The sequence below is a fragment of the Staurois parvus genome, unplaced genomic scaffold (genome assembly GCF_062004578.1).
Source record: "Staurois parvus isolate SC_StPar_1 unplaced genomic scaffold, SC_StPar_1.0 ptg000251l, whole genome shotgun sequence".
Classification (NCBI taxonomy): domain Eukaryota; kingdom Metazoa; phylum Chordata; class Amphibia; order Anura; family Ranidae; genus Staurois; species Staurois parvus.
This window is the reverse complement of record NW_028318047.1, coordinates 4,459,583-4,482,550: the sequence shown is the minus strand read 5'-3', so window position 1 is coordinate 4,482,550 and position 22,968 is coordinate 4,459,583. Positions and strand designations below refer to the sequence as shown.

At 39.9% G+C, this 22,968-nt stretch overlaps 1 protein-coding gene across 8 annotated transcripts in view; it reads left to right on the top strand.

Moving 5' to 3' along the window:
* NCKAP1 (NCK associated protein 1) overlaps positions 1 to 22,968 on the top strand; it is a 190,854-nt gene that overhangs the window by 81,121 nt on the left and 86,765 nt on the right. For all 8 annotated transcript variants that reach the window (XM_089680847.1, XM_089680845.1, XM_089680844.1 and 5 more), the window contains 7 exons: positions 1,855 to 1,992; positions 4,841 to 4,889; positions 10,595 to 10,751; positions 12,748 to 12,804; positions 12,999 to 13,095; positions 16,295 to 16,401; positions 20,653 to 20,785. In XM_089680847.1, the coding sequence (XP_089536973.1) occupies positions 1,855 to 1,992; positions 4,841 to 4,889; positions 10,595 to 10,751; positions 12,748 to 12,804; positions 12,999 to 13,095; positions 16,295 to 16,401; positions 20,653 to 20,785 (738 nt within the window). The remainder of the gene's footprint in view (positions 1 to 1,854; positions 1,993 to 4,840; positions 4,890 to 10,594; positions 10,752 to 12,747; positions 12,805 to 12,998; positions 13,096 to 16,294; positions 16,402 to 20,652; positions 20,786 to 22,968) is intronic.

The following is a 22,968-nucleotide window of genomic DNA, read 5'->3' as shown; positions in this document are numbered from 1 at the left end:
AACCCTGGTTGAGTAACCCTGATCTAAAGAGATAGCACAGCAGTAGTCATCTCCTTTCAAGCAGGTCACCTCTCATTAAGGAGGAAGCCTGTTGATAAAGGATCAGTTACTGCTGGCTTTAAACAAAATATTAAAGGAGATGTGTGGGGTATATATTAGAAAAACAAAAATCATCTCCATGCTGCAGCTGTCCCCTGCCTTAGAACCCAAGATAAACTCTCTTCCCGCTCTCTGCTCTGCCTTTTCTCTCACTGCTCTCTGCTCTGCCCCTCCAGTGCTCACTGGAGCTGGCTTTGGCTCTCAGCCATGTGCTGAGAGCTGGAGCTAGCTGTCAATCAGGAAGCTGGGTGGATCCTGACAATATGGTTGGGATTCTTCCAGAGCCTAGAGCTGCTCTGTGACATCAACAGGCTTTAGCCTGTCAGCAGATTTTCCATCCACGGGAGAGCAGAAGTAGGTGCACTGCTGTAATCCAGAAGAGAAGTATGGTTTAAAAAGCTTTGATCATACTGCTTTTAATTTGCAATGTGTATGCTAAATGAACTAAATTTTTAAATTTTTTTTTTCAGCCATTACCAATAAGGCCCTTTTCACATGGGCGGATCTAATTCAACCCTCCATTGCCCTTTATGTAGCTGCGGATGTAAATGGACATGTGTCAGTTTACACACACCTGCAACCTATCCAATCCTTTCTGCTGATAAAATAGAATGGGGATCCGTTCCCCATCCATCTAGTGCAGGGGTCTCCAAATGTCCTAAGCAAAGGGCCAGTTTGCTTTCCTTTTAGATGTTAGGAGGGTTGGACTGTGACTAGTGGAAGCAGAAAATGCCCTGGCGTTAATAGGCATAAACAATGCCTCATTTGTTTGAATGGAATGAATTCCCATTGTTTGTATCAGTTGGAAGAATTGTGCCCCATCAGTGGTGTCAGTGGGAGAAATGGTACTCCGCCAAAGGCTTCAGTTGGTGGCATAGTGCTCCAAGGGCCAGAAAAAGGCAAGCCAAGGGCCACATTTTGGAGACCACTGGTCTAGCAATCGATTGTAAATGAATGTTTACATCCGACCGCCCAAAAAGGACAGCAGGCTGTGTCCATGTCCACTCTGCATAAGCGGAGCAGACATGGGCCTGTCATCCACCTGCTCAGTGGGGATCAGTGGACAGATTTCCCCTGAGCAGGTGGATCTGCTGGCAGAGTCCGACAATGTTAAAGGAGCCTAAATTTAGAGAACCATATTTCCTTTAAGGTTATAGTAATTCTGCAATAGTATTTCTAAGTTTTTTTTGTTTTTTTGTTTTTTTTGTTTCTTTTTTGAGCTTTTAAAATCTGTTAAGTTGAATTTGTAGTTTAAAAAAAAAAAGGCACTGTGGGCTTTTCTGTGCTCCAGTAACTGCTGAGGAGCTGCAAGCAATTTAGGTCTTGCCAAAGCCAACTATGCCTTGTAGTTCTGTGCCAGCTGCCTGTAAGTTGCCTCAGCCTAGTTTGTTGTGGGAGAAAAGATTCCAATTTTGAGGGTTGTGAGGATTTTCTGTTGTCTATCTTTTGTCAGTGGGAATGTAACCAATTGCTTTCTTCATTCTTTCATTAGATAACTGTTATCCCTATCTCCTCGGATGTGCTTCCTTCTCTTATATGGCCTAAATTGTTGGAGGATATTATTCTGAGCTGTGTTTTGTCATCAGCACTGCAGCTTAGTACATTATTTAACAGCTCTGTAGAGGCTACATCATGTTCTAATTTTATGCCGGACAGTATTTATTTGCTGTACTCTCATTGCTGTATGAATATTTAAGTCTCTTGTTAATATGATTCTGGGATTAATAACTTCAATTTGTTTTACTCCTGTTTTAGTCTTTGTCAGATGCCCTAATTTCACTTCAGATGGTTTATCCTAGAAGAAACCTTTCAGCAGAACAATGGAGGAATGCCCAGCTTCTTAGCCTCATCAGTGCACCGAGTACAATGTTAAACCCTGCTCAGTCAGATACGGTAGGCCTTTTAAGGATATATCTGTTATCCACTGAAATAGCATGTTTCTGTACCTCTGTTTTAGCAGTAGCATGTGAAAATCAATGAAACTATTCCAAAACATAAAGTGTATATAAGGGATAAAGTGACATTGTACAGTACAGAACACAAGCTGGATATTGAGAGACCTTCATGCTACCTTCAGGTGATTGGACATTGGCAAAAACTTTGCTGGGTATGCCCCCCCCCCCCCCTACACGTAAAAAGGTTTTTTAATTCTCCAAGCATCCGTGGTGAGTTATATCTAATGGGGAAAAAAAAATTCTCAAAAAAATTGGGCTGTTCTGATGCAGACCCTGCTGTCTCAATCTTAAATAAACACTTCACCTATATTAGATGTTCTTCATTTAAGGATTCTGCAGACATAAAATTTGAGGCACTCTTTATTCTTGCAGGACCAGCCCCGCAATCTGCTATTGCTGCAATTTCTGTTTGTCCAACTGAAGCTTAATGGACTAGAGAACTGAACATCAACAGGATCCTGTTTTCCAGGATCGAGTTCTGGCGGAACATTCCTTCCACCCGACTGTTCTGTGTTGATGCCCTAGAACATGTCATGGCATAAATCTCCAGAATTGCTCCAATTTCTGTCCATATGTGTAGAATCTTGTGGCAAAAGCCTGGACAGCTGAAGCTGCCTGTAAAAGATGATTCACTTGTAGACCTTTTAAAGGTGACCATCTCTTTAATGATGCACTTGCCAAGTTCATGAACAATGTCCTAGGAGTAAAACTCCTTCTTCCACAATGTAAGCCTCCAAATTACCCCTGTTCAGGGGCTTCTACCTCCCCTAAACAAATAGCCGTATTGCTCTTCATCTTCAATGCCAAAATTCAGCTCATCCATTTGGTGCAAGAACTGAAACACAAAATCCACTATTTACCTCAAAGCTGACTTCACAATGAAGGGGCTCCCTCACTTTAAAAAAATCGGTGGACATCTGCTCCAGTTTGCATTGTTCTGGGTCACAAACTTCACACAAAAGGGTACAACATTTTAAACTATGCCCCCTCAATGCTTTCTTCTCTCAAACCAGCCAAAATCTGCCCAAAGACCATGAAAGTACCAGACCGTCCTGCATCATCTTGTCCCATGAAGTGGTTGATCTAGTCTCACTGAATATGTTTTAGAATCCTTTGAACCTGTCCTTTTCAGGGGTGGACTGACAACTCATTGGGCCCCCGGGCAATAGGGGATCATGGGGCCCCTGTGTCCTATCCCAAACTCAAAAAATCCTATGAAAAAGGTACCAGGGGCATCTCATGGGGCCCCCTAACGACCCTGTGCCCTCGGGCGGTGCCCGAGTTTCCAAATGGTCAGTCCGCCCCTGGTCCTTTCAGAGTACCAAAACGGGGGTTTCATACTATATTGGACTTAAACAAGTACTTTTTGTGTGCCTAAATTTCACATGGAATCCACAAGGTCAATAATTTCCCTTCTGAGAAATAAGAATGTCTGTCTGGCATCAGTAGACATTCCAAGATGCTTACCTACATTTTCCCATTAACTCACCTCATCAGCACTTTTTGCAGTAGGAGACAAACACTTTGTCGCACTGCCAGTCAGCCTTTTTCTTTGCCCCCAGAGCGTTCACAAAGTTGCTTGCACAACTAGTCGCCGTCTTAAAAATTCAGGGCATCTAGGTCACTGGGTACCTAGATGACCACTTTAAGGATACATCTCTCTCAAAAATATCTGAAAACAACTATCCAGATTCTTCAGGCCTTTAGGTGGGTAATCAGCCTGCAAAAATCTTCTCTCCAGCCTTCTCATCCAAACTACTTATGCCTCATTATGGGCATGGCCGAGGAAAAAGTGTTTCTTCTGGCAAACTTTCCTTCCCTAAGATGACATGCTTGGACCTTAAGAAATTCTCCACAAGGGTCCTGTCCTGGGCCTTAGACAGCCTCATTGGATGCTGTTCCTTTCGCTCAGTTTCACTCAAGTCTGCCTCAAAACATTGTTGGCCTGGAACAAGCACATTCCTTTTCTTGATCTTCTCATGTTTCCCCGCAATCAAGCAAAAAACTCCCTAGCTTTGTAGATTTTCAATCCAACCTTTCGAAATGGGAAAGTTGTTTTTTCCACACCCATGGAGACAACAGATGCCAACCTCACAGGCTGGTGAGGAGTGTTCCAGTATCTCATGGTTCAGTGAACTTAGTCCCCAAGGGAATCAGAGGTCCCCATCAACAGGTTGGAGCACAAATCAATAAAATAGCAATAAAATTAAATGGAAAAAATAAATGTTAATTTAAAAAAAAAAAAAATTAATATAAAATGTAGGTCCTGCATGCTTGTGTAAACATCTGTTTTAATCACACATGTGAGCTATCACTGCAAAAGTGAGAGCAGTAAACCTAGGGCCATTGTTCATGATTAATGGTACACTAATAACCAGTAAAGGTTTTTTAGATAAAACATACATAAAACATTTTAGGTATCACAGTTGATCACCATTTTAGAAATGGTAACAAATTGTGTATTGTATTGTATTTGTATGCACTCCATTTCATTTTAGTGAATTTTTTTACTTGAAAATTTCTGCTTGATAAACGACTGCTGAACAATTGTGTGACACGCAAAATTGCAGTAGCCACCATCTTATTCTCCTGGGGTTCTGTATTCTGAAAATATGCAAGTGTATGTCTATCTTTATATGTTAAATCCTATGTGTGTGTGTATATATATTGTCCAAAATGGGTATTTCTGCATGACTGGTAACGCATGTAGGTTAAAAAAAAGTGAGATGTTAAGTGCTTTTAATGGCAAGCAGTATGTGATAAATATTGATTTTATGTTTTTGCAGATGCCATGTGAATACCTTTCACTAGACGCAATGGAAAAATGGATCATTTGTAAGTTTTTTTTTTTTTTTTTTTTTTTTTTTGTAGTAATAGCATGCACTGTGTGTGTTAATTGTTGAGCAGTTTCAAAGTCATTGATGCATACATGTTCTTGACAGGTGATCTATAAAGTATTGTGCTCTGTGTAATAAGTTAACTGGTGAATGCTTGAGCTATAAGACCTAGTAACTGTGTCTATTCAGCGAGCCCTAAATTGGTTATTAAGCTACCATATTAACTAAAAACTGAGTCAAAAACGTGCATGAGGTATTGCCACAGCTTCTCAGAAATGTGTCCTGCCCAAAAGCCCGCTATTTTTTTAATGTTACTGAATGATCAGGCCACTAAGGGTATTCATGGCCTGAAAACACTGTGTTGAGTGAGATTGCTGTCACCTTAGTTCACCATGGCAGGTTGTGCTGGTATTTGTAGGAGAGCATCTGTTCACAGCAAGTTTTTTGACCTCTGACACAATGCATATGCTTAATTGCTGAGGCCTTGTGTATTGCCTTCAACCTATTTTTACCTTACCGACATGAGGTTTCAATATGGCTGATTCTAGTCCGCTGTACTGGGTGACCCCAGCTCATATTCTTTTAATGGCTTCTAGGCAGTTTGCAGCGCACCTACTGACAGTGCCATAGTCTAGATCAACCTTTTTCAACCAGGGTGCCTTCAGGTTTCTTCAGGGGTCTTTAGTTTTATATAAGCCAGAGGGTTGATCAAGCTTGCCTTTTGGTTACACAAACCACAGGTTTTTATTTTGCACCAATACAGCTTTCTAGCTGCCAGCATCCCAAACGACCAATGATGTCATTGGTTGAAAATGACATCTGGCACCTGCACAGCATCCTTTTTTGCGCTTCTCTTTCAGCACTGGGGTCACATTAGCTTAGTGAGGGAGAAAAGAAAAATTGGAATACTAGTTGGTACCAGTGTGCTTTTTAAGAATAAATCGCCACCAATGTTGGGTGTCCTGCATGTGTGGGTGTTGCTGCATTATGTAGAATGCACTTTTAGTTTAGTTTTTTTACATTTTAGAGTGGGGTACCTCAAGATTTTTGCAGAATGTTAAAGGGTGCCGTGACTGAAAATTGGTTGAAAAGAATTGGTCTAGAGTCATGTTGCCCTCTGTTCCTTGAGCCTATTCTATCCTCTTGAGCTTCAGTGGTATAGTTGCAGCCTCTTCCTTTTTCACTGAGGTCTTCACCACAGTCATGCAAGACTTCATGGTCCAAATAACCCAATTATTTGCTGACTGTGATCAGTGGCAAAAATCTTCAGCAGCGTCTATATCTGGATTGCTTGTCTTATCCGCTTCTGAGCCTTCAGCCACAGAAAACTCTGTATGATTCTGTGGTGTCCCAGTCCTTGACCGATGACCTTACTCCTGAGCAGTCTCAATCTACTGCTATGGGTGGGGGGGGACTTAGAAGGCAGGAAGAGCCAAGAGCGCCAATAGGCGACCCTAGAAGCGGATCGGGTCTGCTCTGTCCAAAGTTGTTGCATAGAGCAGCGAAGTATAACATTTTTGTTTGTTAAAAAAAATCCTTTACAGTCACTTGAATAGCCTTGTATATGTTTGATTAGGATTTTGTGCAGAAGTGGTCCAATCCCACATGCATTGCATGTCTATAAAATATATCTAAAGGCAAAACTTTATATTTTTGATTTAGTAGATGAGGGTTAATACCACTTCCTTTTCTTCTTCTTTTTTTTTTTATATATACACATCTCTGTCTTATCTGTCCTTTTAGACTCACAGACTCAACATGAAGTGGATATATTTCTAGTGTGAAGAGTATCCTCTTTTTAGACAGTTGTTAGAAGAAGTGTCCCTAATTTCCCATCTATTCCTGTTCTGGTGTGAACTAAAAATTTTGAATTTGACAAGAAAAACTATTGAAAATTGGTGTGGAGTATAAGGCACTAAACACAAAAAGGACTTTTGATTTAAGTTGGACTTTATTTCATATATCGCTGTTGTATTGTACATAAAAAGTACATTTTAATGTGAACCCCATTGTTGGTGTCAGTGGAAGGAAAAGTGCCCCAATGTTGGTGTCAGTGGCAGGAATAGTCCCTCAAGAGCCAGATAAAGTCAAGCAAAGGGGTGCAGTTTGGAGACCACTGGTATACAGTATACACTGCTATGTAAGATTTTACATACATGATAGTAGGTGTGTGGAGCACGGGATAATATAAGTGGCAGCAGGGATATATATATATATATATATATATATATATATATATATATATATATATATATATTTTATATATATATATTTTATATATATATATATATATATATATATTGCAAGTATATGGTTTAATTTGTTCGAAATGTGTGATTGTTAGAATATTAAAGTAAAACAAAAACCTCATGCACAAACAGGACAGGTTTGTCTTCAGGTACAGTGTTTCTCTAGCAGAAGCAGTGGTTGCTCTGCTGGCTCATTGGGATTAGTACACCCTGATCTATGCGTTTTCTCTCCTGAAACTTTCCTTCTCTGCTCTACAGGAGTGAGGGCAAATTCTGTTGATTCTTATTGCTTTGGATTAGCCCTGGTAAATGTGGTATTGCAACCTGGTAAGGATTGCCTGCGGGCATTGCCAGATCACCAGGATTTTCTGTCCCAAGGACCATATTTACAATCCTGCATCATGCTCCCTGGCTTTAATAGCATTGCCAGAATGCCAGGATCTTCTATTCCAAGGACCAGTTTTTACCATCCTGCTTCATGCTTCCTGACTTTAATACCATTGTTGTTGAAGCCAAGGTTCTGAGGGACAGGGACATCCTTGAGTCATTTTGTGCAAGGTCTGTCATTTGACATTGAAGGCATACTTCACTTGGTGTTAGTCTTGGGGCTTCCAGCCCAGGAGTTTCTAAATGTGATCAATTTCTCCTTGCAACAGGGTCTGGATCAGTGTTTGGTTGTGACTACTATCAAGGGCCAGGTTTCTGCCCTTTTTCTATTCTGCTTCAGATGCCATTGGACTCGCTGCTTGATTACGACATGTGTGCATTTGTTTGCCAGTATCCAATTCTTTTTTTGTTGGCAGTAAAATCCGAAATGTAAAAACGTCTTTTGACCTTCAATGGACTTCAAGAAAAGGATTTATTTTTACATTATTGCTTGTATTCAAACGCTTCATCTGTACTTGGGCACTTGTATGGAAATGCAGGCATCTTTTCTTTCTGTGAGTGTGGCCGCTGTGAAAAACTACAGTTCCCATCATGCTTTGTGAATTTTAGCAACAATAAGCCTAATGAAGGGGATAGTGGGCAGGTTGTAGATCAATCCTTCTGTCTGTCAAATGAGGCCAAGCTACTGGGAAGGTCAGACCAAGAGCTAATGCTGGGCATACAAGGATAGTCCCCCTAATTTTATATACGTGCATACACACAATACATTGGGGTAGCCACCACACTCTGTATGAGGTAAATGTCCAGGTACTCGCCCATAAAGAAATCCAAAAATAGAGGCACACTCAAGTCTTGTGGCGGAGGTACATCAAAACTGCAACGTTTTTATTATCAAAATTTTGATGAAGCTCAGTCCATCTTTCTGAAGAGAAAAAAAGATAGACTGAGAAGGATGAACTGAGCTTCATGGAAACATCGGTAATAAAGACTCTGCTGTTTTATCTCTGCTGCAAAACCTGTGCGTGCCTGTATACCTGTTTTGGAGATATATTACTTACAGTGGATATAAAGTCTATACTCCCCTGTTAAAATGTCAGGCTTCTGTGATGTAAACAAATGAGACAGAGATAAATAATTTCAGAACTTTTTCCACCTTTTAATGTAACCTATAAACTGTACAACTCAGTTGAACAACAAACTTAAGTCTTTTAGGTGGAGGAAAGTATAAATAAAAAAAAAATAAAATATGGTTGCATAAGTGTGCACACCCTTAAACTAATACTTTGTTGAAGCACCTTTTTGATTTAATTATAGCACTCAGTCTTTTTGGGTATGAGTCTATCAGCGTGGCACATCTTGATTGGCAATATTTGCCCACTCTTCCTTGCAAAATCACTCCAAATCTGTAAGATTGTGGGGGCATCTCCTGTGCACAGCCCTCTTCAGATCACCCCACAGATTTTCGTTCGGATTCAGGTCTGAGCTCTGGCTGAACCATTCTGAAACTTTAATCTTCTGGTGAAGCCATTCCTTTGTTGATTTGGATGTATGGTTTGGGTCATTGTTATGCTGAAAAATGAAGTTCCTCTTCATGCTCAGCTTTCTAGCAGAAGCATGAAGGTTTTGTGCCAATATTGACTGGTATTTAGAACTGTTCATAATTCCCTCTACCTTGACTAAGGCCCCAGTTCCAGCTGAAGAAAAACAGCCCCAAAGCATGATGCTGTCACCACCATGCTTCACTGTGGGTATGGTGTTCTTTTGGTGATGTGCAGTGTTGTTTTTGCGCCAAACATATCTTTTGTTATTATGGCCAAAAAATTCAGCCTTGGTTTCATCAGACCATAACACATTTTCTCACATGCTTTTGGGAGACTTCAGATGTGTTTTTGCAAAATTTAGCCGGGCTTGGATGTTTTTCTTCGTAAGAAAAGGCTTCCGTCTTGCTACTCTACCTCATAGCCCAGACACACGAAGAATACGGGAGATTGTTGTCACGTGTACCACACAACCAGTACGTGCCAGATGCCTTTGCAGCTCCTTTAATGTTGCCGTAGGCCTCTTGGCAACCTCCTAGACCAGTTTTTTTTTTCTTGTCTTCCTCAATTTTGGAGGGACGTCCAGTCCTTGGTAATGTTACTGTTGCTCCATATTTTCTCCACTTGATGATGACTATGTTCCATGGTATCTAATGCCTTGGAAATTCTTTTGTACCCTTCTCCTGACTGATACCTTTTAACAGTGAGATCCCTCTGATGCTTTGGAAGCTCTCTGCAGACCATGGCTTTTGCTGTAAGATGCATCTAAGAAAATGTCAGGAAAGACCTACTAGAACAGCTGAACTTTATTTGGGGTCAATCAGAGGCACTTTAAATGATGGCAGGTGTGTACTGACTCCTATTTAACAGAATTTTGAATGTGATTGCCCATTTCTGAGCACAGCTACATCCCCAGGTATAAGAGGGTGTGCACACTTATGCAACTACATTATTTTAGTTTTTTATGTTTACTCTCTCCCCCCCCCCCCCCCCCCCGAAAAATATTTCATTTTTTTTCAACAGAGTTGCATAGTTTATAGGTAACATTTAAAGGTGGAAAAAGTTCTGAAATTATTATTTTTTTTTTTTTACATCACAGAAACCTGACATTTTAATGGGTGTGTAGACTTTTTGTAGCCACTCTACAGACATTTATATATTATGATTAGTATTGGTATTCAAAGTGCTCAACCCTCGTGGCTTTAAAATCTTATATATACTACTCTTCCCTTCTCCCTTTATGAATTTGAAGAGTCAACCTTCAAGGGGTCCTCCTAAATCAGCTAATTGGAATGCAATGTTTCAGAAATACAACTGTGACTGAATAGCAAGACAAATATAAAGGAAACAAATCTGTTAAATCCAGGGATATTTGTTCTATTGAAATAGCCTTTGGTGTTGTCTTATGAGTAGATGCCTGTTAGTACAGTATTCACAGCATGCAGTGGTAAATCCGTGGTGTTGTAGTAACAGGCTGGCCGGTGGTCTCTGTATCTTTATATTTAAATATTTTTTTCACCTCTTTCTAGTTGGGTTTATTCTTTGTCACGGAATACTAAACACAGATGCCACTGCGCTGAATCTTTGGAAACTTGCCCTTCAGAGCAGTTCCTGCCTTTGCCTTTACAGAGATGAAGTTTTCCATATCCACAAGGCAGCAGAAGACCTCTTTGTCAACATCAGAGGGTATGTCACTGACAAAATAGATTTAGTGTTGACTTGATGTTTGAAAATGCAAGCTCTAATGATTTCCTAGCCTATTAATATGCAGAAAAAAATAAACTTTAAACCAATACTTTTCATTTTTCATGCAATCCCTGTAAAAGCCTAGGGAAGTTCATGCAAACTATGTGATTAGCTGTAGCCTAGCCAATCACAGATCACTAGTATTCACAGCTGTCATGAATTTGACCAATTCATGATCTTTGTTGTGCCAGCAAGCAAAGTGTAAAAAAGAAAAAAAAACCCAAACCCTCTTCCTGAGTAGTACAGTTAATACATTGAACTACTCTGACAAAAGTATTAAAAAAAATTGTAAAAAAAATAAATAAATAAAAAATAAACAATATTTAAAATATTGAACAAAAACATTTTTTAATTTTTTCAACATACTGTCACCAGTCTGTCTTTTATCACCGCCACACCAATCATATCATATGATGCTGTACGGTGACTGTAAAATTATTTTTTTTTCCTTTTCCAAACAAGTATGACAAAAAAATGTAAAACTTCAAAAAACTCGCCATGCCTGTTACTAAATGCTGCATACTGTCAGCTTTCCAGAAAAAGGTAATTTTGGCATGTATGTACTGTATTGTTATTTTAAAGGGATAAGGTTTAACAAAGAGCACATAATGAGAAATCAATCAGGATTAATGTATTTTCAATAATCTTGGGGTTCTTGGTAGATTTGTTTCAGATCTGCGCAGTAATCCATCTGTAAACATTTTATTTGCACTAGACTCCCCCCGCGTGTCCCTCTGATTTTCTTCAGGCCTTTACTGAGTGGACCTTCTGGGTTTCTTTCTCAGCTCTATCTGAACAGGTTATGTGCAGAACAGTGATGATGTCGCTGGTACTTTACAAGGAAATGGCTGGGTTTCCAAAGACATTCACACAATGTGGATATATATCCCTTGTGTTTGTTCAGAAATATGTGCAAAAATAGTGTGTGCCTCAAGTTTAGCTTTAGGAGATTTCACACATGTAAAACCTTGTGTTACATTGATTGTGTGCTCATTAAATGGTGCAGCTCCCACATTCCAACCTCTGACAGTTGTGGCTAATCAACACGTGTCGTCGGGCTGGTCCTCCCCACCATCCAGCCAAATATCCAATAGGGGAGAAGCTCTGAGCTCCACACGTAAGACTGGCAACATGTAGGGCACTGAATTGCTGCTCTATTATATATAGCACAATAGAGATGTGAACTTTGCAGATTAAAAAAAATTGCTAGTCATTCTGCTGTGCAAGAGTATATACTTAGTATTCTTTTGCTGTGCCTTCAGTGCATCTTATAGCTCCACTGATATACGTAATATCCGCTATATCCCCCTAATTATTCCTCCATAAATTACACTTTGTGAAGTCACAAAAAACAAGAATACTACATTTTTCAGGGATGTGACTTTATACTTGTAGATCAGACCCTGTGCCTTTTTTACCTGGTTTAAATAAGTGAATAAATTAGCAGCAACCTGATTTGGGTTTGGCAAAGCGTCCATAAAACATTTTTTGTGGCCCTAATTTCACATCGGCTAATATAGTGCAGCTAAGTTTGGGATCCAGTTATTATACAGTAATTATGCATAAAGATGTAATGACGAGAAAGAGGACAGTGATCACCCGTCACTGTGTTGCATTTTACAGTGGTGCCAGTTTGCAGGCTGAGACTCGCTGACATGAGTTTTTGGTGCCATGATGGAATTTGTAGTAAACCAAAAATTTGTTATTTCCGTCAATATACAGTGAATAACTTCTATTTGTGAGTGGTCCATAAAGCTCAGTGCTTGTGTGTAAGACAGGTTTGATTCTCAATGGGCTCCCATGGAACACTATAGTATTTGTTAAAGCAGACAATTTGAGGTTTGTAGGTATACAACCCAGTATATTGCTGACATTTGAGAGTTTGTCGCTTTGTGCTTCTTTGTAGCACATGATTGATTTTGTATTTATTTAACAGTTACAACAAAAGAATAAATGACATCAGAGAGTGCAAAGAGAACGCCATATCACATGCGTAAGTAAATTATGTATATTTTTGTTTTTTTCTTTCGTGTGTCTCTCCTCATGTAATGAGACTAATTTTACAGACAATTATAATCTTATAATGTTAAAGCACATTTTTTTTATATTTTCCATGAGATTAACAGTGATTGTAGTATGTAGGAGATACTGACCTTTTTTTTTTTTTTTTTATTATTATTATTCAAGTGGTGCAACACATAGGGAGAGGCGCAAATTCTTAAGATCTGCCCTAAAGGAACTTGCAACAGTTCTTTCCGATCAGCCTGGTTTGCTCGGGCCCAAGGTATGTAATGTGCAACTGTATAATGTACCGGTGATTGTGCTGAGGTGTTTTATGTGTGTATATATATATATATATATATATATATATGGAAACATTATTTGATTCCCTGCAGATTTTGTATGTTTGCCTACTTACAGAGAAATGCACGGTCTATAATTATATATCATTATATATCATTTAAAATACACCTATGATCTATGATAAAAATTATAATTTTTATCATAGATCTTAGGTGTATTTTAAATGATAGAGACAGCATATCAACCAAAAATCAAGAAATAACACGATACAAATGTTATAAATTAAGTTGTAGTTCAGTGATTAAAATAAGTATTTGATCCCCAAGCAAAACATGACTTAGTACTTGGTGGAGAAACCCTTGTTGGCAAGCACAGACATAAGACCTTTCTTGTAGTTGGTTACCAGGTTTGCACACATCTCAGGAGAGATTTTGGTCCAATCCTCTGTACAGATCTTCTCTAAATCTTTGAGTTGCCAAACGACAGCCAAGAAACCTTAAAGTTTCAGCTCTCTCCATAAATTTTCTATTCGATTAATGTCTGGAGACTGGCTAGGCCACTCCATGACCTTTAATGTGCTTCTTCTTCAGCCACTCCTTTGTTGCCTTGGTGGTATGTTTTGGGTCATTGTCATGTTGGAAGAGCCATCCATGACCCATCTTCAGTGTTCTGGCTGAGGGAAGAAGCTTCTTATCCAAGAAATCACAACACATGGCCCCGTCCATTGGCCCCTCGATGTGGCAAAGTCGGCCTGTTCCTTTAGCAGAGAAACAGCCCCAAAACATAATGTTTCCACCTCCATGCTTGACTGTAGAGATGGTGTTCTTAGGGTCACAGTCAGCATTTTCCTTCGTCGAGGGAAATTGATGGTTATTTTGTATTTCCTCCATTTGCGGATAATCTCTCCAACAGTTGTCTCCTTCTCACCAAGCTTCTTGCTGATGGTCTTGTAGCCCATTCCAGCCTTGTGCAGGTCTACAGTCTTGTCCCTGACGTCCTTTAACAGCTCTTTGGTCTTGCCCATGGTGGTGAGGTTTGAATGGAAGAAAGATTTTGTGGAGAAGTGTCTTTTATACACTTTAGGAGTTGTTGTTAGGAGCACCTTCTTAAATTGACAGGACTAATCTGTGTACCACATGAGCACATAGCCAGTTTGTGAGAGCCAGAATTATTGTTGGTAGGGGATCAAATACTTACTTCACTCACTGAACTGCAACTCAATTTATAGCATCCTAGAAATTATAGACCCTTTCATTTCTTTGTAAGTGGGCAAACTTACAAAATCTGCAGGGGATCATATAATAATTTTTGCCATTCTATATGTTGTGGGTTTAGAAAATAATTTCCCCCCCCCCTCCTTTTACAATCGTATTTTGTTGCTTTGCAGCCTGAAATGAGGACGCACCATTTTTGTTTTATCTAGCTATATTTACTCAGTGCAGCTTATATGAAAGATAGAACACCAAAATGTCAAGGGGAAAAAAAAGGATCACCCCCCTCCTAAAAATGATTTGTAAACTCAATCGGGTATAGCTAATCACCATCTTAATTGCACACAAAGCCATTTGACTTTCAACAGTGATCAGCTGTGGTCATTTTGATTAGCTCAGCATGAAAAGAGCTTTCCTGGAGCATTTCAGTCCCTGATAGTGCAACTGAAGCAAACAATCAACTAGGCAACAAGGCACTGTCAAAAGATCTCCGGGATAAAGTTGTGGACAGGCACAAGTCATGAGATGGATACAAAAAAAGTCAAAGGCTTTGTCAATGCCTAAAAGAACAGTGAAGTCTATTATTATGAAGTGGAAGGTATTTGGTACAACACAGACCCTCCCTGGATCAGGACGTAGCTCCAAACTGGATGCAAAAGCCAGAAGGAAGCTGGTCAGAGGCTACCAAGAGGCCTACAGCAAATCTGAAGCAGTTTCAGGAATGTATGACAAAGCGTGGTCATTGTGTGCATGCGACAATGTCACAAATTCTCCACAAATGTGGCTTGTATGGGAGGATTTCAAGAAAAGAAGCAACACTTCGAAGGCCGTTTGCAGTCACAACTGAACTTTGCCAAAACGAACCTTTACGATTTTGAGGCCACATGGAAAAAGGTGCTCTGGTTCGATGAGACTAAAATTGAATTATCTGGCCTCAACACTAAATGATATACCTGGTGGAAATCCAATACAACTCACCATCCAAATAACACCATTCCTACCGTAAAGCATGGAGGTGGTAATATCTTATTATGGGGGTGTTTTTCTGCAGTAGGGACTGGAGCACTTGTCAGGATAGAGCAGAAAAATGAATGGGGCAAAATACTGTGAAATTCTTGAGATAAATCTGTTGCCCTGTGTCGTAAAGTTGTCAATGGGAAGAAGGTTTATCTTCCAACATGACAATGACCCAAAGCACACAGCAAAAATGACCACACTGTGGTTGAAGGAGAAAAAGGTGAACGTCCTTGCATGGCCTAATCAGAGCCCAGACTTAAACCCCCTTGAAAATCTGTGGAATGACATGAAGACTGCAGTCCACGAACGGTCACCATCAAATTTAACAGAACTTGAGCAGCTCTGAAAAGAAGAGTGGGCAAATATTGCAAAGCCTAGATGTGCAAAGTTAGTAGAGTTTTATCCCAACAGACTAAAGCAAAAGACAAAAGATGGTTCAACAAAATACTAACACAATGGGGTGATCATTTTTCCAACTCCGTGATTCTGTTTTTGATATTTTGTTTAACTTTTTCTTTTCTTTCTTTTTTTTTTTTTTGGAAATACAGGTGGATAAAATAAACTATGATTGTCTTCATTTTCAGACTGCAAAGCAACAACATGTGATTAGTTTAAAGGAGGGTGATTATTTTCTATACCCACTGTATGTATAAAATATACAAATATGTTCAGTGGTTTAGAAACCCAAGTAGACTCCTAGTTTATGATGTCACTAATTCTTGTCAAAAGGAAATGCATTTTAAGATAGTTTATTGGCAAACCGACTATAGTAAATGGTAGTCTAATTGTGGTCCTGTTTAAAATGTAAAATATATTTTGTGGGCCACTTGCATAAAGCACATATTCAGCTGGTGTCAGGAGGGGAGCAGCACAGCCTGCAAAGAATTTGATTTACAATCATGAGGATATTCTCTCCTATATGCAAATCAACCACATGTATCTTTCTTCTAGGCACTTTTTGTATTCATGGCATTGTCATTTGCCCGAGATGAAATTATCTGGTTACTTCGGCATGCGGATAACATTCCAAAGAAGGTTGCAGATGATTTTATGGATAAGTGAGTCACATGCTTTATTTTGCCAAAATTCCTTTATTTCATGTGTATATATGAATAAGTTGTTATTTTTCAAACACGTTTTCTTTCCACATTGAATGAGACTTGTGATGCCACCTTACTAGAACTGGTTCCTAACAACATAAGACTGTAGCTATAGCAAAAGCTGATCATGCAAATGCTGTGGGGCCTGAAAATGCCGGAGTTGTGTTTTAAATACTTTCACAGTAATTTATCAAAGTAACAACAGCTGCACTTGGCAGAAAAATCTGGATAAATTTAAAGTGTTTGCAAAGGTTAAACTTTTTTTCTTTTTTTTTCTTTTGGTATATAGTAGGGAAGATGTTTCCTTCACCCCTATATTCGAACTGATATCTTTTGTCACTGAGAGAGAAATTGAGGGGAAATCCAAAATTTTAGAGTTTCCATCAGAACAAGAGCTAAAGGAAAGACATCTAATGGGGAAACCTGTTTAAGGTGGATGTTACCGTCACTTTGTGGAATTTCCTTTTAACTTTCTATTGTGTCTCTGGGACAGGAAGTGAAGGGAAATTTCCCAATGGTAGATAAACAGCACAAAAATAACCTGGCAGGGGTTTTACCATTCTCTACTGTATACAAAACCTAAAGAGTTTCTTTCACATTTAGGAACGTGGGAATTCAGATAGTGAGGTTTATAGTGCCACCTACAGCTAGAGTGAACACTGGAAGGCAGAAAGTATTGTAAGCTAGCCCCTCCTCTACCCAGCATGCCTCAGTTTTTGCTAGTGTGTTCACAGGGTGTGCACCTATTCAGCTTTGTTGTGAAAAATCTAACCTAATTTACTAGCTATTTCATTTTTCTTTCATTTTTTTTTTTTGTTTTTTTTTGTTTGTTTTTTTTTTCCCCACAGACCGCTTCTTTGCTACTTCATTTCTTGAGCTGGTCTCCACATGGCTACTGTTTAGCTTGGCCTTCCTCAGCTTAGCGTTGGGTTGCAGTTCCAAGACCCCACTGAACTTAGACATGCAGGGCTAGCCTGGAATGTAACCTTCAGCAACTGGGCTCTGTATTTTGGTGCTTACCAGACCTTAGTATGTGGGTAAAAGTTGGCATTGAACACTTCCATTGCACAGCCTCACATGTGACCCTGTCTTTGAAGACTCACCCTATAAGGCTGTTGGGGCTGAAGCACAGGGAGCTATGTCACTATTTGCACCACTTGGCACCTTTGAAATTTCCCACTAATGTAGGGGTGCTCAACCCATAGAGCCTTCTGATGTGGGACTGGACCTCAAACTGAATGCAGGAGTTTTGATGAGCTGTCAGTGCGCCACACTTTCAAGATATAATAGAAATCTATGTCAAAGTGCAGCTAACTCTCAGAAAAGCCACAGGTGTTCTGTGCTGCACCTGCGGTGCAGGTAAATGCAGCGCATTAGTGTGAAAGCGGCCTTCTTTTCCTCTCCCTTCCACCGGCATTCAGTGGCTGCAAGAAGAAAAATCTTGAAATTCTGAACCGTTTCATTGTGGCCCAGGATCTGTTGCCAAATCACTTAAGTGCCCCTCACTCTTCAAAAGGTAGAGCACCCCTGCACTATTTAATGCAGAGGGACTGAGTGCTGATGTTATCAACTGAATGGAATGTCATGCGTCCTTGCACTCTTTCCTGCCATTCGGCATAGAAGAAAAATCCTGCTGCTATTCCTGCTGGAACTATGGTCTCTAGTCTGTTCCCACTGCCCACCTACAGTTACCTGGTCACTTCTGTCCATGCCGATCCTCATCAGCATTTGCTTAGGGGGGCATTTCTGTTGCTTGGGGTGGCCCAGTCCATATTTCTCTAGTGGTCTACTTGGTATCCTCTGAGGCAACTGGTCCCTACTACCTGGAACCTGGTGTCCCTATAGTTATAGGGTCGTATCTTTGCAGTCTTTCTCATTTTCTTTGTGTGAGGCTAAGTCTTCTCCTTTGTTAGAAGGCAGCAGACCCTGGCTTCCTGTTGCAGATGCCTTCTTCTGGGAGTAGTGTATGTTTGGAGAACTTTGTGGGACTATTCTCCTAGGAATGGATCCTCCTTCCTTCGCTGCACCACAGCCTCCTATGGAATGTCCTCCAGATGCCTTCTCTTGCTCTGGCATTAATCTGGCCAATACTGTTAGCAGTTCTGCTAAGATTTCTCTCCCTTGATTTGATGCATTGCTGGAACTGGGGGAATCAGAAGTTTCTCAGATTCTCAGACCCATGGCTGTAGTATGGTGTAGGCAGGCGTTGCAAAGTTTTCAGCAAGGCCCAGCAACACTCCAGGGTGACTAATTTCAGTACTTTATCATAAAGTTAGGCGTATGACTCATTCCATCCAAGGTTCTGCTTATAGCTTGTTTCTATTGGGGATTATTTCCAGTGTTTTTTTGTTGACTACTCCAGGTGATGCATTTCTTCTGTTGTTCCACCTGTTTCAGTGGATTTTCTTGTTGCTTCATTGCTACTGTTGGGGTTCCCTTACATGTAGTTTCTTCTGGTGGAAACCTTCTCTATCCTTGAAACTTCAGGCTGGTTTTCTGAGCTCTCTTTGCCCAGGATGACTGGTTCCCCTGTCTGGCAGGGGTTCCACTTTTTTCAAATCTGGGCATTGGTCCTCCACTTCTGGGCTGTACACAATACCCAGGCTTCCTTGGGAGGCTTTTTCATACTTGTTGCTGTGTTGCCCACCCCTCAGTTAAACTACTTTCGGACATTCTGACTGTATCTGAATTCCTGTGCCCCTTGTTCGTCAAGAAAGGAAATAGGATTATTGCTCTTACCATACAGTCCATACTGGTTCCATTTTTTTTTTTTTTTTAATTTGCATATTTTTTTCCCCACAAAGCTGAGACATGCTGATTAGAGGAGGGGTTGTACTCGGGCTGGCTAATAGTGTTTTTTTTTTTTTTGCCAGTGTCCAATCCTTCTGTAGGCTTCATTATTATGTCTAACTGTGTCTGAATTACTGTGTCCTTCAATAGACTCCAATGAAAAGATTTTAAGGCTGAAGGGGGGGAAAAAAATCTCTATATATACGCTTTAATCTACCTACAGTTAGGTCCATATATATTTGGACACATTTGTATTTACCAAACCATATTCAAGCTATAGTTATATAATGGATTTGGGCTGAAAGTGCACACTCTCAGGTTTAATTTTTAGGGTATGTACATCCAAATTGGAGGAAGGGTTTAGGAATTACAGCTCTTAAGAGTAGCCATGCCCCCTTTTTCAAGTGACCAAAAGTAATTGGACACTTGAATATAATCATAAATAAAATGTTCATTTGTAATATTTTGTTGAGAATCATTAACTGGCAATGACTGCCTGAAGTCTGGAACCCATGCACATTACCAAAGACTGGGTTTCCTCCTTGCTGATGCTTTGCCAGGCTCTAACTGCAGCTGTCTTCATTTGTTTTTTTGTTTGTGGGTCTTTCTGCCTTTAGTTTTGCCTTCAGCAAGTGAAATGCATGCTCAATTGGGTTGAGATCAGGTGATTGACTTGGCCATTGCAGAATATTTTCTTTTTTTCCTTCAAAAGCTCCTGGGTTGCTTTTGCGGTGTGTTTTTGGATCATTCTCCATCTGTACTGTGAAGCGCCGTCCAATCACCTTTGCTGCATTTGGCTGAATCTGGGCTGACAGTATATCTCTAAATACTGCAGAATTCATCTGACTGCTTCTGTCACATTTTCAATAAACACCAATGACTCAGTGCCACTGGAAGCCATGTATGCCCATGCCATCACACTGCCTCCACCATGTTTTACAGATGACATTGTGTGCTTTGGATCATGAGCTGTTCCAAGCCTTCTCCACTTTTTTTTTTTTTTTAAACTTACAAGTCTTGGCCCCTCCTCATCCTTTGACTGGAGAGAGAACAAGAAAGCAGCAAGCAGATGAGATATCACTGTCATTCTGTCAACATGTACCTTGTTTGCACTAAAGCACAAAAAAAAGTTTAAAGATGTATTAATGAATATTTCATTGGTTGAATACCAGATTTGCCTATAAAAATATATTTTTCTTAGTATTACATTTTTCTTCAAAGTGACAAAATGCAGTTTTTAAAAAAATCTTACCTTTTCCTTTAAAGTGACCCCAACGCTGGTCTGAGTCCTAGCAAATTGATGAATCCTACTGTTATGCATGCTTTAAATGTTAGTTTGATGAGGTTGTATGCTAGTTTATCCAAAACATTCATGCAGTTCCCTCAGGTATAATTTTGATGTTTTAATTTTCCCCACAGGCACATTGCTGAACTTATTTTTTACATGGAAGAACTTCGGGCGCATGTCAGGAAATATGGACCTGTGATGCAGAGATACTATGTGCAGTACTTGTCTGGCTTCGATGCTGTGGTTCTTAATGAGTTGGTACAGGTAAGGGCGCTATGGATGTGGGCTACACACAGTATGTTTGCCATTTTTGTTTTGGCATCTTTGATTATGACTTAGTCTGTGTGGTTAATTTTAAAGCAAAAATGCTGAAGGACTAAAGTCATAGGTTTGCTACTTTAAAGTATACATTAATTAAAATGTAAAACTCTGTGGGGGAAAAATTAGAATTGACACTTGAAACTGGTCACATAAATTATTTTCCTACCGTGTGTGCTTTAGAATTGGCAACAACTAGGTAGGGCAGTAGCAATGGCCTACTTGACTAGGTATAAATAATGTACATTTTGGGGGGTAAACTGAATATCTGTTGGAAAAATCTGATTGTAACTGTACAGTCATATTGTGATACTTGCAACAAACTTAATGCTCTAATGTAGCAGTCCATTTTTCACCTTCAGTCACTCCAGGGTGTCCTGGAGCACTACAAAGTGCCTATGTAAGTATCTTCTGTTAGTGGTAGCCTAACCAAGTCCCCTTGCGTGCATCTCACAGAACAGTACTTTAGGCCTGAGCAACCTGTCATCAGGTCTGGGCATTAAAATGTGGAATGCTGGAAGGCAGGCTTATGGTCAAGTTTCATGAAAATCAGGATTTGTGAAGGAACACATTAGGGGTAGGGGTGCACTCTGAAGGGACCGGTTGATGGTAAAGTATAATGTACGGTGGGGAAAATAAATATTTGATCCCGTGCAGATTTTGTACGTTTGCCCTTGTAAAGAAATTAAAGGTCTTTAATTTTTATCAAAGGTGTATTTTAAATGATAGAGAGAGAATATCAACCGAAAATCCAGAAAAACACTTGATACAAATGTTATAAATTGAGGTGCAGTTCAGTGAGTAAAATAAATATTTAATCCCCTACCAACCAACAATAATTCTGGCTGCCACAGACTGCCTATGTGCTCATGTGATACAGAGTTTAGTTCTGTAAATTTTAGGAAGGTGCTCCTAACTACAACTAGTTATATGTATAAAAGACACCTGTCCACAGAATTGTTTTGCCATTCAAACCTCACCAAGAGCAAGACCAAAGAGCTGTCAAAGGATGTTAGGAATAAAACTAGACCTGCACAAGGCTGGATTGGGCTACAAGACCGTCAGCAAGCAGCTTGGTGAGAAGGAGACAACTGTTGGAGCGATTATTCGCAAATGGAAGAAATACAAAATAATTATCAATCACCTTTGGTCTGGAGTTCCATGCAAGATTTCACCTCATGGGGTAAGGGTTATCATGAGAAAAGTGAGGGATCAGCCAAGAACTACACAGGAGGAACTTGTGAATGATCTACCACAGTCACCAAACAATCCATTGGTAACACAATATGCCACTATGGATTGAAATCGCCCACAAGGTTCCCCTCCTCAAGAAGGCACATGTACAGGCCCATCTGAAGTTTGTCAATGAACATCTAAATGATTCATAGAAGGATTGGGAGAAAGTGCTGTGGTCAGATGAGACCAAAATTGAGCTCTTTGGCATTAACTCGACTCGCTGTGTTTGGAGGAAGAAAAATGCTGACTATGACCCCAAGAACACCATCCCTACAGTCGAGCACTGAGGTGGAAACATTATCCTTTGGGGCTGTTTCTCTGCTAAAGGTACAGGCTGACTTTGCTGCATTGAGGGGGCCAATGGACAGAGCTATGGATTGTAAAATCCTGGGTGAGAACCTTCTTCCCTCAGCCAGAACACTGAAGATGGGTCTTCCAGCATGACAATGACCCAAAACATACCACAAAAGGCACCAAAGGAGTGGCTCAAGAAGAAGCATATTAAGGTCATGGAGTGGCCTAGCCAGTATCCAGACCCTAATCTTATGGAAAAATTATAGAGGGAGCTGAAACTTCAAGTTGCCAAGCAACAGCCAAGAAACCTTAAAGATTTAGAGAAGATCTGTAAAGAAGAGTGGACCAAAATCCCTCCTGAGATGTGTGCAAACCTGGTAACCAACTACAATAAATGTCTTACCTCTGTGCTTGCCAACAAGGTTTCTCCACCAAGTATTAAGTTATGTTTTGCTTGGGGATCAAATATTTATTTTACTCACTGAACTGCAATTCAATTTATAACATTTTTATCGTGATTTTTCTGGATTTTTGGTTGACATTCTGGCACTGTCATTTAAAATACACTGCTTTATAAAAATGTATAGACTTATTTATTT